The sequence below is a fragment of the Varanus komodoensis genome, unplaced genomic scaffold (genome assembly GCF_004798865.1).
Source record: "Varanus komodoensis strain SLA01 unplaced genomic scaffold, ASM479886v1 scaffold6_1, whole genome shotgun sequence".
Classification (NCBI taxonomy): domain Eukaryota; kingdom Metazoa; phylum Chordata; class Lepidosauria; order Squamata; family Varanidae; genus Varanus; species Varanus komodoensis.
The window spans coordinates 4,280,805-4,297,725 of NW_025336345.1; the positions used below are offsets into that span (position 1 = coordinate 4,280,805).

General features: G+C 44.2%; 1 protein-coding gene across 1 annotated transcript in view; it reads right to left on the reverse strand.

The window, feature by feature from the left end:
• The window catches only part of RNF145 (ring finger protein 145), a 66,052-nt gene that overhangs the window by 39,229 nt on the left and 9,902 nt on the right, over positions 1 to 16,921 (reverse strand). The window contains exon 2 of the mRNA XM_044450961.1: positions 10,434 to 10,641. Within this exon, the coding sequence (XP_044306896.1) occupies positions 10,434 to 10,617 (184 nt within the window). The 5' untranslated portion in view covers positions 10,618 to 10,641. The remainder of the gene's footprint in view (positions 1 to 10,433; positions 10,642 to 16,921) is intronic.

The window sequence follows — 16,921 nt, forward strand, 5'->3', positions numbered from 1 at the left end:
TTTTCCCCCAGATAGATAGATCGAAAGTAGAAATAACAAGAGAAAAACTACGAGGAACAATGAACTGGGAGCAAGGAGGAAAAAAAACTGGGAAAGAAGGACAATTGAGAGCAAGGTAACAGCTCTAAGCGAAAGTCGAAAGCGGCACGAGGCACAGCGAATGGTGGTCGCAAAGGCTGAACAAAATGGCGGACGCTCCGCTCTTTATAGGCCACAGGGGGAGGGGGAGCGGAGCTTCCCGCCAAAAACCGTTAGCTGTCAATCTTCCAGCCACAGGCACTGCGCAGGTGCAGTACCCATATGTGTGATGCACAGAGGCCAGGACGAAGAACCTTTGTTATTTCTAACAAGAGTAACACAGCTACCATTCCAGAACTATTCGTATTACAAAGAAAAATTAGGATCTCCATTTGCACACAAAAGGAAACATTTTCACACCAGCATAACAAGTGATATCTACACTTCAGATTAAACTCAATTCTAGAAAATGGTGCACCAGGAATAAAACTCCCAATTTTGTATGGCTGCTTTAAGGGCCGCTCAACAGTTGATGAAAAGAAATGTGATTGTTTTTAACAGCTATGCCATCCATTAGCCCCCCAAAAAAACCTTAAATATTATAAACATTATGCTTCTTCACATTCCTTCTAGCCAGAACAATATCTCCCCCTCTCTCTCACTCCCCCCCAAAACACAAGTATACAAGAATAGAACAAAGACAGAAAATTCATGAGACTGTTTTCTCACTGCAAAATGAAATTCTTCCAGTTACCCAAGGTGGAGGTGGTGGCCTGCCTATTTTCCTTGGACATACTAAAATCAAGTTTGCCAGAAATAGGGCAGTAATACAGATGACTGTATGCAGGTGTATACATGTGTATATACAGGTGTATATATGGATGCAGGTGGCGCAGTGGTTTAAACCACTGCGCTGCTAGGCTGGTTGATCAAAAGGTTGCCGGTTCAAATCTGCACAATGGAGTGAGTTCCCGTTGCTCCATCCCAGCTCCTGCCAATCTTGCAGTTCAAAAGCATGCAAATGCAAGTAGATAAAAAGGTACCCCTTCGGTGGGCAGGTAACAGCGTTCCGTGCACTTCGGTGTTGAGTCATGCCGGCCACATGACCACGGAGACTGTCTGCGGACAAACGCTGGCTCCCTCGGCCAGGAAACAGAGATGAGCACCGCCCCCTAGAGTCAGGTATGACTGGACGTAACGTCAAGGGGAAACCTTTACCTTTTACCTTACAGAGGACTGCAAAGAGCATGCAAAATGCTCTTATGCATGCATGATTACAGAAGGTGGAAATCCTCTGCAAATTCTAAGGTACTCAATATGGTTTTTTATTTGTATGTTCTCCTGGAGAAAAGAAAACAGTGAGCTGAGTTCCACGGCCATAATTTAAGAACCCAGCATTAAACTTCATCTATCAAATCCAGCTGTAGCTAAAAGATTTTCCCAGACAAATACCCACGTAAAATAAATAAATAGATAAATATTTAGTTTGTGAGTGATAGACCTGCTTACAATTCACTCCAACATCACCATGCAGTATCTAACCAGATATAAATTTCAGCATTCACTTCTGTTATATTACAAACCTTCAAGGTTTCAGTATTGAAGCAAATATAATCTGTGCTGCAGCATCATAATTACATAAACTTTAGATATGATCTTGCAGTTTATTCCCTTAGATACTAAACAAATTAAAAGCAATTTGTGAAATCATGACTTGGTTTGCACAAAACTACTCCAAAGCATGGCTTGTTCCTTTACTCAGAATTTACTCATGATCTGTCTGCCAGATGATTGCACAAAATGCAGGTTGTTCATTCAGTTCCTGAGCTGTTTGATTCCTTCTCCTTTGCCTGCTACCTCCTTGTATTCCAAATGTCTTTGCAGTGCTGCAGTACTGCCATGTAGAGCAGTCACTTTAAAACGGGTGGGGGGAACCAATGCTTGCCCACAGCCTTTGTAGCCTGGCAAAACAATCCACTGTTCTGTGTTTGCATGTAATGGCAACCCAGTGTTCATAACCCAACAACAAAGCAAGAGCTTTCTACTTAGGTGTTTCTGGTTAACCCATAGCTCTGAGTTTGCATATACAGACAACCTTGGATTCAATAACCACCTAGGGTTGTAATTACATGTTATTTATTTATTTATTTATTTATTTATTTATTTATTTAAACATTTCTATGCCGCCCCTTGCCGAAGACTCGGGGCGGCTAACAACACAATAAAATACAGTAAAATACAAAAATAACAATATAAAATTAAAATTAACAACATAAAATAAATAAACAATATAAAAAAGTCACCCTGGCCAGATAAATAAGCAAATATTGTTAACAATTAAAATGACATTTAAATAAAAAGGTCTTCACCTGGTGCCGAAAAACAAATAACAACAGCGCCAGGCGGACCTCTCTGGGGAGCGCATTCCATAGATTGGGCGCCACCGCAGAGAAAGCCCTCCTCCGAGTACCTACCCTCCTAATTTCTTTCATGGAGGGTTCCCGGAGAAGGGCCTCTCCTGCAGATCTCGGGGAGCGGGCGGGCATATATGGACATAAGCGCTCCTTCAGGTAACCAGGACCCAAGCCGTTTAGGGCTTTATAGGTCATCACCAACACCCTGAATTGGGCCCGGACTTCAATGGGAAGCCAGTGAAGCTGACGGAGGACTGGAGTCATGTGAACATAATGCCCCGTCCCCGTCAGCAACCTGGCAGCTCTATTATTAATTCAGCTCCATATTTCCCCATGAAGGAATCCAGAAATTGGATTGGGGTGACAGCACCGGGGAAATTTGCCATTTTCCTCAGTGAAGTACTCTTTAAGTTGTGATTATTCCTCTGGCGCTGGGAGGGAGGGAGGCACAATATGAATAACTGTGTCTCTCTTCCTTGTACTCGTGATAATCTCAGCTTGCTGGGGGAATTTTTAGATTGGAAAAAAGGCATCAGAATCCCTTTCCCAGCACTGCTGCTAAACAGCCACATATTAAAACTTTTTTTTAGAAAAAACCCTCTACCATCGTGCAATCCAAACTGCTTTGGTCCAACAAAACAAATTAATTTTGGAAGTAGTGCCACTGAACACAGTAAAACAGTCATTTCTGCTGTAATCTTTTTCAGACAACAACAGTAACCTCATTGAGAAGGCAGCTGATGATGTGCCCTTAAGAATGGTTTGCCAAAGAAAGCAACCAAGGAATCAATACTTCATTCAGTCCCATAACACTTGCTTATTCTGAGTGAAAGCAGCAGAAGTGGTCTATTCACTTGCCAATCAAGTGATTGTAATGGAGGGTGGAAATATGGGCTTGTGTCCTCCAAGTCACATTCTAATCATTACACACCTCACTGGTTTCTGAGGTCACTTTCACACATGCACATCATCACTTGATGGCTGGAAAGCCACATCCACCCAAAAATAAAATAAAATAAAATAAAATAAAAACCTAACAAACAAACAACCAGACATCACAGATTTAGAGACAGAAAATATTCACATCACCACAAGAATAGCGAGTTGCAAAACTGACAGCAGCAAGCATAATCTCTCTCTGATGCTTCTATAAAAGATGCACCAAACAGGGCAAACCTTAAAATGTCAAAAGTAATGGGCAAAAGCAGCAGGGTCAATGGTACTGCACCAGCTTTTACCTACTATACTGCTGCTTAGGAGCTTAAACTAGTATCTAAGCAGCCATTAAACAGCAAGAGTTTTTTCAAACATTACCTTGCATGCTTTCATTTTTTCCTACAGAAGTTCCTCTTCACCCAGTTTGCCAGAATCAACTATTACCACGATCAACTATGTTAGCAGTCTACAATTCTCAATGCAGCCATGTTGTGGCATTTCTTGCCAACAACTAAGAATGAACATATTCATTTCTGGAAAAATAAAATCCAGCAGCAACAACACATCTTCTAGCTCATGCTGTTGACCTATTCCCTCTGCCCCGATAACATAATGAAGGAGAAAACAAGTATTGCATGGCCAACAGATACAGGAGGACCAGAGTAATATTCTCATAGAGGTGAGATGCAAGCTCCGCACTTGCACTCTCTCAGCAGTACTTTTTTTTTAATATATTTTATTAAAAGTTTTAAACTAACACTAATAAAAACATCAAATATCACATACATCGGATTCACTGGGTCAACCCCCTACTACACACACACACACACACACACACATTTTTTCAAACATTCTAAAATCAAATTCAAATTATGCCAAGTCCCGTTTCTCCAGCCAATTATAGAAAGAGTCCCAAGTTCGACAGAAGTCAGTATCTTCTTTCTCCTTCAATGATAAAGTCAATCTATCCATTTCTGTGCAGTCCAAGATCTTTCTTACAATCAGTTCATCAGTGGGTAGCTCCTCATTTTTCCAATACTGAGCAAATGCAATCCTCGCCGCTGTGATTAAGTGCAACATCAAGTACATTTCCTGTCTGTTGACATCTTCCGGTATAATGCCTAACAAGAAAACTTCAGGTTTAAAAGCACAGGGTTTCTGTAATATTTCCTCCATCCATCTATGTATTTTAATCCAATACTTTTTCACATTATCACAAGTCCTCAGCAGTACTTCTAAGCATGCAAAGATAGCAAGCACTGATAACCAGGAGAACAGGGTCCCCAGCAGTGTGGGCCTGCTGCTTCATGCAAGAACATTCACTCTGGAGTCTTCAACTGAAGATAATTCACTATTAGTCTTACAATGCCCCTTTGCTGGACAACTGGAGGAAACAAGGTGTGTTTCCAGCTGACAAATGCAGCACAGGAAGGCTGGCTGCATCGCTCTAATGGTTTGAGCAGACAGATCTTAGCCAACTTGCTCTAGGCACAGAACCTTATGTACAAAGTTCAAGCCATGCAGCTCAATAATCTCTTTCAACTGACTTCTTCTGAAGCAAGTAATAAACCTTGGGAAAATTCCCAAGTTATTATTAGATTCATATCTACTTTTTTCCAATGAACCTGAAGTGGCTGACATAATTCTCCACCTCCTGCTAATCTTATCCCCACAACAACAACCCTGTGAGGTAGATTGGGCTGAGAGTCTGTGACTGGCCCAAAGTCAGCCAGTGGGCTCCAGATTGCCTGAGACCCAGGCCCACATTCTTAAAAACTGCTCACACTGGCTCTCATATCTATTACCTCCCAATTGTGCTACCACTGCATCACTAGAAGTGTGGAATACATCACAGGGAACATTCTCACACCCACTTGATGCAATAATTCTCTAACAAGATGATTTAAAGCAAGTGGATGAAAGGCTCACTAATTGTGAGAGAGCCCCTTGGTCAAAATCCCACATTCTACTCCCCCTTCTGTGTGTGAAACTGTTGCAGGCAGGATGGAAGAGGTAGCAAAAATAGACTACAAAGCAAATTCTGAGCATGTGAATAATACTTTAGATCTTGGGTGGCTTCTCATTGTATTAATAACTCATATTCCACAAAGAAATGAAAATAGTGATGAATCATCACACTAAAGTCTTTCCTTCTCCATGTGTGTGATCAGATAAGACACCAGACAGAGTCATAAGATTATGTGCTCACTTAAAAATGGACACATTCCAAAATAGAAAATTTGAAAATTAGATCTGTCACTCAATGAGCATATCTGCCTGAGTGTGTTACACTGTTATAGTGGCCCACTAGAAGTGCTCAATCAAGGGTACAATTTTCCATTCCTAGAAAAATCTCACACGGTACCCAAGGATAGCTGGACACTTGACTCTGTGAGTGAATCCATTTCAGGAGGTTAGAGCTTTGATAAATGTTCACCAGTGTCAGAAATGCGGTGAATCCTGGTATTCCCCTTAACTTTGCACCAGAGGAGTGGCTGCTGAATATGCTTGGAGACCCCACTAACCTGAGGGGGCAAGCTCTGCCTGTTTTCTTCCCGACAGAGTTAGTTCCTCACTGACCCAGACAAGGCTCAGTGGAGTGCCTTTTTGCATATTTAAAGGCACAGGTTCCAGGATCTTGCAAATAAATTCTCCTTCCAACAAGCAATTACGATTTTTATTATGTTTTTATTGTGTTTTCATCTCATGTTGTGAGCTGCCCAGAGGCATTGTGGCATTCCAATTTTTAAATAAATAAACGTCTCATTCTGATCGTCTCGCTCTTTCCCTATTTCACACATGTGACTGTTTGCGAATGTATGGGAGAGAGAAAGGGATTCTCCCATTACAGTAAGAGCATTTTAAAAATTATTTTTCAGTTCACAAGCAAAGGGGGACTCATGCAAAAAACACTCGTGCCATTACGTGCGATAACCATAGCTGTGCCCATTTCACTGTACTTATAGACATTTGGAAGGCACAATGCACAGCAAGTAACATATCAGCATTATACTAACTATAATGGTACAAACAGGCAACTAAAATAAATGATCCAGTAACTATATGGAACATCAACTAAGTTTGCCTGTGTGTGCTTCTGTGGCAAAATGCGATGCATATTTCTAGTATTCTATTTTTTTTTAAACTGTGTGCTTTAGGTTGTGATCCAACTCTATTATAGCAGCACGGCAGGCAATTCCTCACCTGACAGCTACAAGTGAACAGGGATTGCATGCAGGGAAATTAGTGGTCTGGAAAAGACAAGAATCCTAATATCTTTGCCAGGGGATGTATTCAGCTGAGAAGTCAGAGACTTCTCATAAGGCCTGGTGCCAGGATTTAAGAGGCCACAGGTCACAGTGGATGATTCCGCCCACTGCTGTTCCCAGAGACAGCATTTTCTTGGACAGGTGAACCAACCCAGCACCACCCAGCAGTGCCTTCCTGCACAGGTGATCAAGAACTCTCTCTGCAAACGTATCAAGAAGAGCAGACACAGAAAGCAGCAACAGAGAGGCCACTGTGGCGCCAAATGGCCAAGCACACCTTCTTTTAATACCAGGTCATTGGAAAAACAAAAAGAAGTTGTGACACCCTGGAAGGGTTCCACCTGGGCCAGCAAACCGCATCCCCACCCCATACACACACTTTCAAGGACCCAGTGCAGCAAACCTTGTGAAGCATCCTGCCAGACTGACTAGAACAGAACAGCAGTAGAGTTGTAAGGGGCCTATGAGGCCATCAAGTCCAACCTGCAGCTTCACTTCTATGTGTGGTCACCCATCTGGTTGCAGGCCCGTGCCTCTCCAGCTCAGCAAAGGTGACTCGACATGCTAGCCTGATGTACAGCTGTGCCGGTAGGTCTGCCACAGCCACTATGTTCCTTCTTCTAACTGTCTTGGAGCCCCATCCTTAAAGTTCAGTGCCATTAAGGCACTACAGTGGCAAAAACGAAAGCATGCTTTCTTCAAGGTGCTGGGAGACAATGCAGTTAATGATATTTAATAATTCACTGGGATTATGGAGTCCCTTAGAAAGAGCTGCAGTACCATTAAGACACAATTAACTAAATACACACATGCTACAGGTTAAACAGGTAGCAATCACAATACAATAAAGCATTTTTGCTGTTATTTTTGCAGGGACTAAAGAGTCAGTAAGAAAAGTGCACAGTGAGAGCAGTGTATTTTTCCCATGCAAAGGCACAAAACATGTCAGAATTTGCATGGCAAAATACATGTGACAGAACTGGACCAAGGATCCAACTGGTCTTGTACTGTGTCTTCACTAGTGGCCAACCAAATGCTCATAAAATGAACAAGGTGAACACAATCCTGCCCTGTTGCTTGTTTCCAGAATCCAGCAATGCTGCCTCTATATAGCTAGGCATTGTATTTTTGAATTTATTCTCTTTTATGAAACCACATAAGCTAGAAACCATGCCTACACCTTGCTGCAGTGAATTCCACATTCTGTAAAGCAACACTTCCTTTTGTTCTGAACCTGCTGCCTGCCAATATTACTGAATGACTCTGAACTTTAATATTTTGAGAGAACATTGCCCAGTCCCTGCGTCGAATGCAGAAGCACAGTCCATTTTATGCTTAACATAGGGAGTCTTGGCCAGTTAAATACGTCACCTGTGTATTTTGAATTGTGAAGCCTATGGGTTGGATAGCCAAACTTCTCACACTGCGGCAACCTCCATAACGTCACACCAAAAGGTACAATTTCATGGAGAATGGAAAACATCATAGCAGCAGTGCTGAAGAATACTCCTTGTCATCCAAGCTGGTGTTCCACCCTGTCAGATCTTGTTGACAAAACCACTTTGATCAGCACTACTGTTGTCTCTGAATCACTACTCCACACCCACACAAGTCGGGGCATCTCCTGCAGTTCTCATCTCATCTGAGACATTCCCATGTGAGGCTGCATGCCCTCAGAAATCCTCTTGCATGACAAAGAAGCTCCCTCCTCCTGCTTCCTCCCAAGCTAAACATCTCCACCGCTTGCGCTTGCACTTTCCCCAGGCAACTGAAAAACCACAATCCATGCCACACACTCTGCTAGCTGCGAATTCCACACAAAACGCTCCTTGGCGATGTTGCTGATTTACATGGAAGTTAGCCTCAGATGTCAAGAATGAAGCATGCAAGAGCAACCACTGGGGGGGGGGGGTCAGCCCCCACCACTTCCTAGCCTTGGAATTTAACTTCTGGGGACTGCAGTGGATGTTGTGCAAACCCCGCTGGGAAGCCAGGAGACCTTCTGTCTGACAGTCCTGATTTAAACCAATTACTTTGTGGACCCAAGTTGAACGGATAAAATGTGTTACAGATCTTGTACTTTGTCATTTTTAGGGCTGTCCCTTCCTGCTACACATATGCAGTTAATCCTTGCACCTCTCACTTTCCTTTCAGGAGCATGGAGGTAAAAAGAGAAGCAGTCCCCCATGTTGAAAAGGGGGCTTCATTTGAAAGAATATGCCCATCTTGCTGGAAACGATATCTGGCTTGGATATGATGCTACTTCACAGTGTAGCACTATGGGAATCAGCCTGGAAAAGTCATGCCTTCTTTGCTGGTATGGCTGTGAGCAGGAAACATTTGGTAAACACAGTTTGTTTTTATATCTGAATCAAGACCTGCTCTTTTTTTAAAAAATGGCTTATCTGAACAAGCCAAGATCATAACTCATGGTTTAAAGTTGGCTTGTTCAGATAAACTGTCATTAAAACTAATGACAACTTCTTTGATTCAGACATAACAAAATGTGGTTAGCTGGAAATGGAAATAGATTCTTCCAGTCTCCCCCTTGCAAATCCACAGCATGGAGGGGTTGGCAGCACGTTGACAAGAATGCATAAGCTAAAATTCATTTGTATTGTTTACTGTCATATCTGATCACAGAAAGTCTCAGCAGGCAAACGCAGCACAGTACCACCTTTTCTTTCTGTCTCTCACTCCCTTGGCAGAGAAAGGTAGGGAGTGCCAGAGAGAAGGGGGGGGGGTCCTGCCAGCACGACTGGGAAACGAAGATGGATGCAGTATTTAAGCAGTTTAATACCACCACTACCCCATTGTCCTGAACACACAGGTTTCAGAGGATGCCCACATGGGCTGAGATCCTTGCATCTTCCCAGGGTCAATTTTCTACTCATATTTGTTGCACTTATATCCCATCTTTCTTCCAAGATGCTCAGGGTGGCCTACATGTCTCCTCCTCTCCATGTTACCTTCACTACAGCCCTGTGAGGGAGCTTATACTGAGGGCCAATGACCATCCCAGTCACCCAGTAAGCCCTGTGGCCAAGAGGGGAGTAACACCAGAGCTTCCCAAGCTCCAGCCGAACACTTCAGCCACTAATTCACATGGGCTTAACAGCAGCTACTTCTCTTTACAATGACCAGCCTGGGTGAGGGAGAGGAGTACATGTGTGTCTGCGTGCGCACATGTGTGCCCTCCCGCCCCTTGAGATCTGAGGCGGATCCTCAGGTCCTTCTTCGGGAGCCCCCCCTGAAAGAGATTAGGAGCATGGCTACCCAGAGGAGGGCCTTCTCTGTGGTGGCGCCCTGATTATGGAATACGCTCCCCAGAGAGGTTCGCCTGGCACCAATGCTTTTTTTCTTTTCAGCACCAGTTGAAATCCTTTTTATTTTCCTGTTATTTTAATGTTTAATCGGTTTTAATGTGGTTTTTATATTACTGAATTACTGAATGCTGTGCCCTAATGTATCTGCTGCTTTGTTGTAACCTGTCCTGAGATGCAAGTAGATGGACGGGCTAGAAAATCCATAAATAAACACACACACACATGGAAGTGCATAACTGCCATTCCCTCCCTGGTTTTGCGGGCAAAAAAATCTAGTGAGTTGTCCTGATTATTTGCAATACTTCCATAATAAAAAGAAAACCCAGCTGATGAAACTGTTGCTTAGACTATCAGCCTTTATTAAGACAGTCACCATCACTAGGTGTTTTAGATCTAACAGGCATGGGATTTCACTTCAGAGAGCATGTAGCGACACAAGAAAACACACCGCTCAGTCAGTATGTACTCACCCACATAATGCATATTAAGAGCCAAGTACTTGTACTGGAAGAGAGGATTGTTGTTCAGGCTGCTTCTCTGGATCTGCTGAAAGAAGGAACTGACATCCCATCTGTACAAGACATCCAAAAGCATGATGCTCGGGACCCGCAAGGCCACGTTCAGCATCGCTTCCAACTTCTCCTTCGCAGCCATTCTGTTTCGAATGAAGGTAGCAGACTGTAAAATGCAGAAATCAGCAAGTCAGTTCCAGCTCACCTGAAGTATCTGCCATGGCATTAAAAGTTACGTAGCTGCCTCACACCGAGTGCCGTGACTGGTCCATCTAGCCTAGTCCTGTCTAATCGGAATGATAATGGCTCCCCGGGGCCTCCGGCTGGGATGTTTCCAATCACCTCTTGCCTATTTTTCTTGTCTGGCTGTATTTTAAAGCAGTTTAACCTCTGTTAATTTTTAAAAATCTTTATAGCTTTTTGTTGCCTGCTAAGATTCTGTCTCTGCTAGTTTTTCATTGATTTTTCTGATCAGGTGTCTTTTGATTCTTCTGAGTCTATGTGGATCAGATTCTGCTTGCCTTTTTATTGGTATGCATGCTGTTGCCCTAACAGTCATTTAGCGTGACTAATAAACTGAACTGATAACACTGAATTATTAAAATAAACAAGTAGCCAGTTTAATTAAAGGAAGCCACAGCCTTGAACTTACAAGAGCTAAGCAAGGATAGGATGTTTTGGAGAGCATTCAGTTCATAGGGCTGCCATAAGTCAGAGACAATGTCACAAGTTGCTGCTGTTGATGCCACACAACAACGTAATTAAGAGTCTTTTAAAAACCCGCACCCAAGATGCAAGAGATATTTGATGTCCCCATGGGCATGTTTAGTCCCCAAAGGGACCCAAAAGGACAGAGCAAGCTAGGATTATGAGAACGGCCATGCAGGGTCAGCCCAAAGGTTTCTCTCGTCCAGGATTCCCACAGTAGCCATCCAGACACCCTTGGGATGCCCCACAAGTAGGACCTGAGTGCAGAAATGCCCTCCCAGCCTCACTTCTTGGCAACTGGCATCTGGAGGCATCACTGCCTCCAGTACTGCCATCCTAACTAGGATGACCTTTTCAGTGCGCTTCCTGGTGTGACAGAGACACTGTATTACTGCTCACCTTGGCAAAACTTTCAGGAAGATGCAAGTTAACCTGTCTTACAGCTTCAGCTAAACTGGTAAGGGAAGAATCATTTTGCACAAATAGGAGACTGCATTTATTTTATTATTTTATTTTCAATTATACTATTTTCCCAGCATGAAGTACAAATATTGACTTATATTACAGATAATATGCCAAGCAACATACAGCAGACAATATACTAGAGAACACAGAAGAACCACCAGTAAATGCCTACTGACTATCTGCTCCACTTGGCTAGCTGCCGGCATCCTTGTGTTGGGTGAGTCCGTGTGCCAAGGCATGGCAGCCTCAAACCTCACCTGAAGACTGTGCAATGGGGGAGCAAACAGCAGCTACTGACAGGGACTCTGATGAGCTTGCAAGTTTGATGGCAGACCTGCAATCTGTGGTGCAAAGTCACCGAAATCAAACACCTTACAAGCCATATCCTTAGCTGCCACTGCAGCAATTTCTCCCTCTGCCTGGCCCTCCTCCTCTTCATCCTCCACAGGAATATGCACTTGCCTGCCTTGTCTTTCCAGGAGGCCCCACAGTAGACCCACTGATCACTCTGCATGGGCGCACAGGGCTGGGAGAACCCTCGGCAACATTGGTGGAGGCAGAGAGGGCACCTCAGTGACATCTGCTGAGCAGTAATCACTAGCCATGTCCTTCAACAGAGGCTCAGATGGAAGAGGGAGATCAGGAGAGAAAAGGTGCTGGCGCTTCGTAACTCCCTTACTCCCACTATGCTCATTCGGCTCCCCCGTCGTCATTCAACTAGCATGGAACACTTTTGTTCCATTTTTATCTTAATAAAACAAACCGAGATTTGCTTTGCTGCATGTGCTTTCAAGGACAGTTGCAGACTGCAGAATGCAACACCAGGTGCTTCTGCTGATGCTCAAGGAACCAAAGGGGGGATTTGGGATGGCTTATTTCCATTTCTGGGTCCACAGATGCTTCCACCACCAGGGAAGTGAGGCCATTTGCATTACACTTGGGACCACTTCCTTGCACTGACCCACACAGTGCCCTGGCCATAAAAGTGTGCCTATACTGCTGTGGCATTTGCAACTGTTGTGCTTTATTCTGTGTGCATGTGTGCACTGAGGGGTGGGGGCTTGAATCACAATCACTCAAAAGCATTTATTGCCATTTCTTCATCCTCTATCATCCTCTTCATCCTATGCTTCTCCTTCCAGGTGATCCGAATTCTTAACACAACAGCAGATCAGCTTTTTGAGCAGCAGTATCTGCTGCTCTGCAGGTACGTGCAGCAGAAAGGATGCTAAGCTTGGATCATGGACCAAGTCTTATTGCTGCAACCCACAGACAAAGAAGGGTGGAGAGTGTGATTTTCAGACCCCAACAGAACCTCCAACTTTCCACGACATCAGACTTTCAATATTAATTTTTATTGTAAGCCACCTTGAGACTTTGGTAGTAGGTGGCATATAAATAGAAGTAAAAATAAAATAAAATAATAAAATAGAACCTAGATTCCTCACCACAACCAAATACAAAGTGCTGATTTCTGATGCCTCTGCCCCATCCCTACACCCCTACCCACTCTTCTTGTTCAGTCCCTTTCTCAGCACCTGAATCAACACAAGATGTAGCTGCTTTCACAACTGCCCTAAATCTTGGAGACACTTGCGGCAGAACAGACACTTATCTCTGCTGTGATTGACACTTCCCTAAAATCACTGATTACTGCGGGAGGTTCTGAAGTGCTGGCGCATGACGCCTGCACCAAACTCCTAAAGACTCTGCAGCTCCTTAAAACTGTAGGGGGCTGGGCAGGGGCTGGGCGAATCTGCCCATGGCTGGCTGGTCTGCCCAAGGCAGGTTCCAAGAGATGCATGGCTTCTCCACATAAACATCCATGGAGCTCCCTTTGAACTTCAAAAGCACCTGGAGGACTTTGCTGTTAAACATGTGCAGCTGCAGAACTCACCCCACCTGGAAGGTACATAAATGGACATACACAAGGAACCCTGGCCTCCTGACACCCATGAGAACTCCAACTGAGGGCAACCTTACATGGTCTTTCTCACTTTCCCTACTTTTTTGACATCAGTGAGGTGGGGCCTGTTCACATGCACAGTCTCTCTGAAGATTTTACGTGAAGTAGAGTTCCCTAGTCCAAAGGTAATGCTGGTAGGGAGGAGTTTATGCAAGGTAAAAACCAACTTTTTGTTTTTACTGATATAGATTTCTGCATTGCCATATGTGGATGATGGATAGCCTAGGACATGTGGAAAGCTCCATAGTATCTTGCATCACCCCAAACATCCACTCCCAGAACTGATATCCTGAAGGCTTCAGTGTGCAGGAGTGACCACTGAGAGATGACACATTTGCCTGTGGTGAGCTTTTCCACTGTGGAAGCAGCCACTTGCTTCCTCTGCAGTCCCAGCCTGGAAAAGGGTTCTTATACAGCTTGCTCTGCCCCCTTGTCTGCTGTGCTCAGGAGCCACAGAGTCATTAGGGGATGGACATTTATGCAGAGAATCCACACATCTCCTGGAACTTGCCTTTGAGACTAGCTAGTCATGTGCAAACTCATCCCCAAGCCCCTTTGCTATGATAAATATTCTCAATCTACTTTCTAACTCCAGATGACCAGGCATTTGCACTTTAGCCTTGGTTTTTGGCAACACATGGAGATCTGAGGTTGGACAAACAGAAATGTTTCAATTATGACAAAGGAAATGGCTGAGTCAGGCTCCCTATAACACACCTTTGGCCACCAAAGGTCTTTGGAGGAAGACCCTGCACTGGGTAGGCTTCCTGCTTGTGGAGCCCTGCAGAACATCTGTATTGTCTAAGAAAGATGTGCTGCCTCAGGGCAACTCCAAGCCACCTCGCTCAGGGGCTGAAAATGATCCTGCCCCCATCAATGGGTTGGCAAATGAGCCACCAGCATTTGGATCAGCAACTCAGAAAGAAGCTAGAAACACCCATTAAGCTATCTTTGAGTAGATGTGGACCCACCTGTGTACCATCACTAAGAGGGACTAACAACTGCCAAAATGCCTGCCTTGCCTATGTTATATTAGCCAGAACAATGTACTCTCCTCACCTTCTCCATAAGCATCGGCTGAAACACAATACTCGCTGCACAAGTACCTCCTTGAAGTCTCTCAGAATCTTGTTTTCCCTAACTGCACCTCAGCTCACAGGCCAGTAGACCAGTTCCCTGCATTTTCCATTTAGGGCCAGCAACCCTCCCAATCAGCTTGTGACAGAAGTGAAGCTCTGTAGGACCTTCTAAAGAAAAGTAGGTTTTCAGCTGTTCTTATGGTGACAGCAGCCGCTGCCAAAAACCAGCTTCTCAATACAGATCTCATCTGGAGTTGCAGGACACTGAAGTCTTCTTGGCAGAAAAATAGCTGGTATGGTTGGGGGTGGGGTAGCAGGGAATGCTGGGAGGAGGAGGGCAATGTCAGTAGCAAAGCTGCATGAGAAACCGGACAGTGGGATGGGAGTGGAGGGCTCAGCTCAGTAAGATGTCCTCACCTGAAGCAGCAAAAGCAGGAGGAAAGGAGAGTGAAGGCCGCTTCACGGAGAGGTCTGGCAGGTGAGACAGCTGCAATGCAAGCTGCTAGCCAGAGAGTTGGAGACTGGAGGCCGGGATATGGAGTGAGGCCCCTTTGGGAAGGGAAGTGGGGAGGAGCGGGACTGGATGACAGAAACATGCAGCCTGGGCAGGTGAAGACAGCAGAGCTAATAAAAACACGCGAAATGGGCATGGAAGGGTTTACAGGTTTTAATTAGAAATATAGGCAGGTCGCTGCAGGGGAGGTGAGAGATGCAAAAACTTTCCAGCAGGAGCTGGCAGAGGAAAATGTAGCCCATACACACCATGAACCAATAGCAAAAGGGCTGCTGAGGTAGTGAGGGAGCAAGGGATCATGGGATCTGGGCTGCATGTCAAAGGGACCTGAGATACATGCCTGCACTGGCTGGAGGAGGAAGCAGGGGAAGAACTCTCTATGGAAAGGCCGACCATCTGTCAGGTGGGTTGTTCTGCCCACAGTGCATTGTTTATTTCCAGGGTAGCTTCCTGTGAACCTACACACTCTCCTATTCTTTGCCCACTACAACTGTACACTGCTTGACAGGACCCCGTATTAAAGGCACCACCTCTTTGCTTGCAATCCTTCATCTTCCCAACACAGTTTCAAATACAATTCCATTGAGTGTGTATGGACAGCTGAAAAAATTAGTATTCCTTTGGATAGACACACAAGCAACCACTGGGGGTTGGGAATACCAAAAGAATGTTTATAGGAGAAGAAGCAAAGGAAAGCATGCATTTTATAGAACTTGAATAGTGGGTTAGTGGAGATAAACTGAAACTTGGGATGGTGGCCGTATTACACCAAATGCGGAAGAATATATGAATAAGTTCCATGTTAAATGTTTGGTGATTAAAATAACAATGCTCATGGGGATCCTACTATCCAATACCCATGAAGCCAGTAATTACAGAATTTCCCCTAAGGTTCAAAAAAGAACAGAACAATAAGATTGCTTTCACATTTCAATAAGCAAGCCTCAAGACTTTTGTCTTCATCACAAAACACAGCTAATTCCTCTGGTCCTTGGAATCATTCTGTAGAGTCTGTGTAGACCAAGGGCATAGGGACCCGATGGATGAAAGACAGCACCAGCACCTAAATGCCCATGGGACTGCCTGGATTCCCAGCTATGAGGTTGGAAACTGCTCCAACCCTACAGCTGTGGATCAGAGTTCCAACTGCCTCACCTCCTGCCCTCTGCAGCCAGAGAGGAACAAAATTTTATGTATTTATTAATTTAAAACATTTATATGCCGTCCTTTATGACAACATCTCGGGGTGGCTTACAACATTAAAACCAACAACCAATAAAACCATCAATATGATGATACAATAGAATAATATATATCCAGTAAAAATATAATCAAAAAGACAACCGTTAACTTCTAAAATTACTAATTTTTAAAATGACGTTTGAATTGGAACAAAATCCAATAGTCCTTCATTGCATTCATTGCAACGGTACAATCTATGCGCACTTATGATACTCCCATGCAAACCTGGAGTCATTCACAAAAAAAAGGAACCTATGTGTAGGACTGGGGCTCCGGAGACTCGGCCATGAAGCTCACTGGGGGACTTCATTCAATCACTGACTCTCAGCCTAACCTACCACATAGGATGGTTGTTGTAAGGATAAATTGAAGGAGAAACTTGTAAGCTGCCTTGGGTTCTTTCCAAGAGGAAGAAAGGTAGGATATACATGCGATGTAATCACCACGGCCTTCATACTCGTGAGTGCCATAT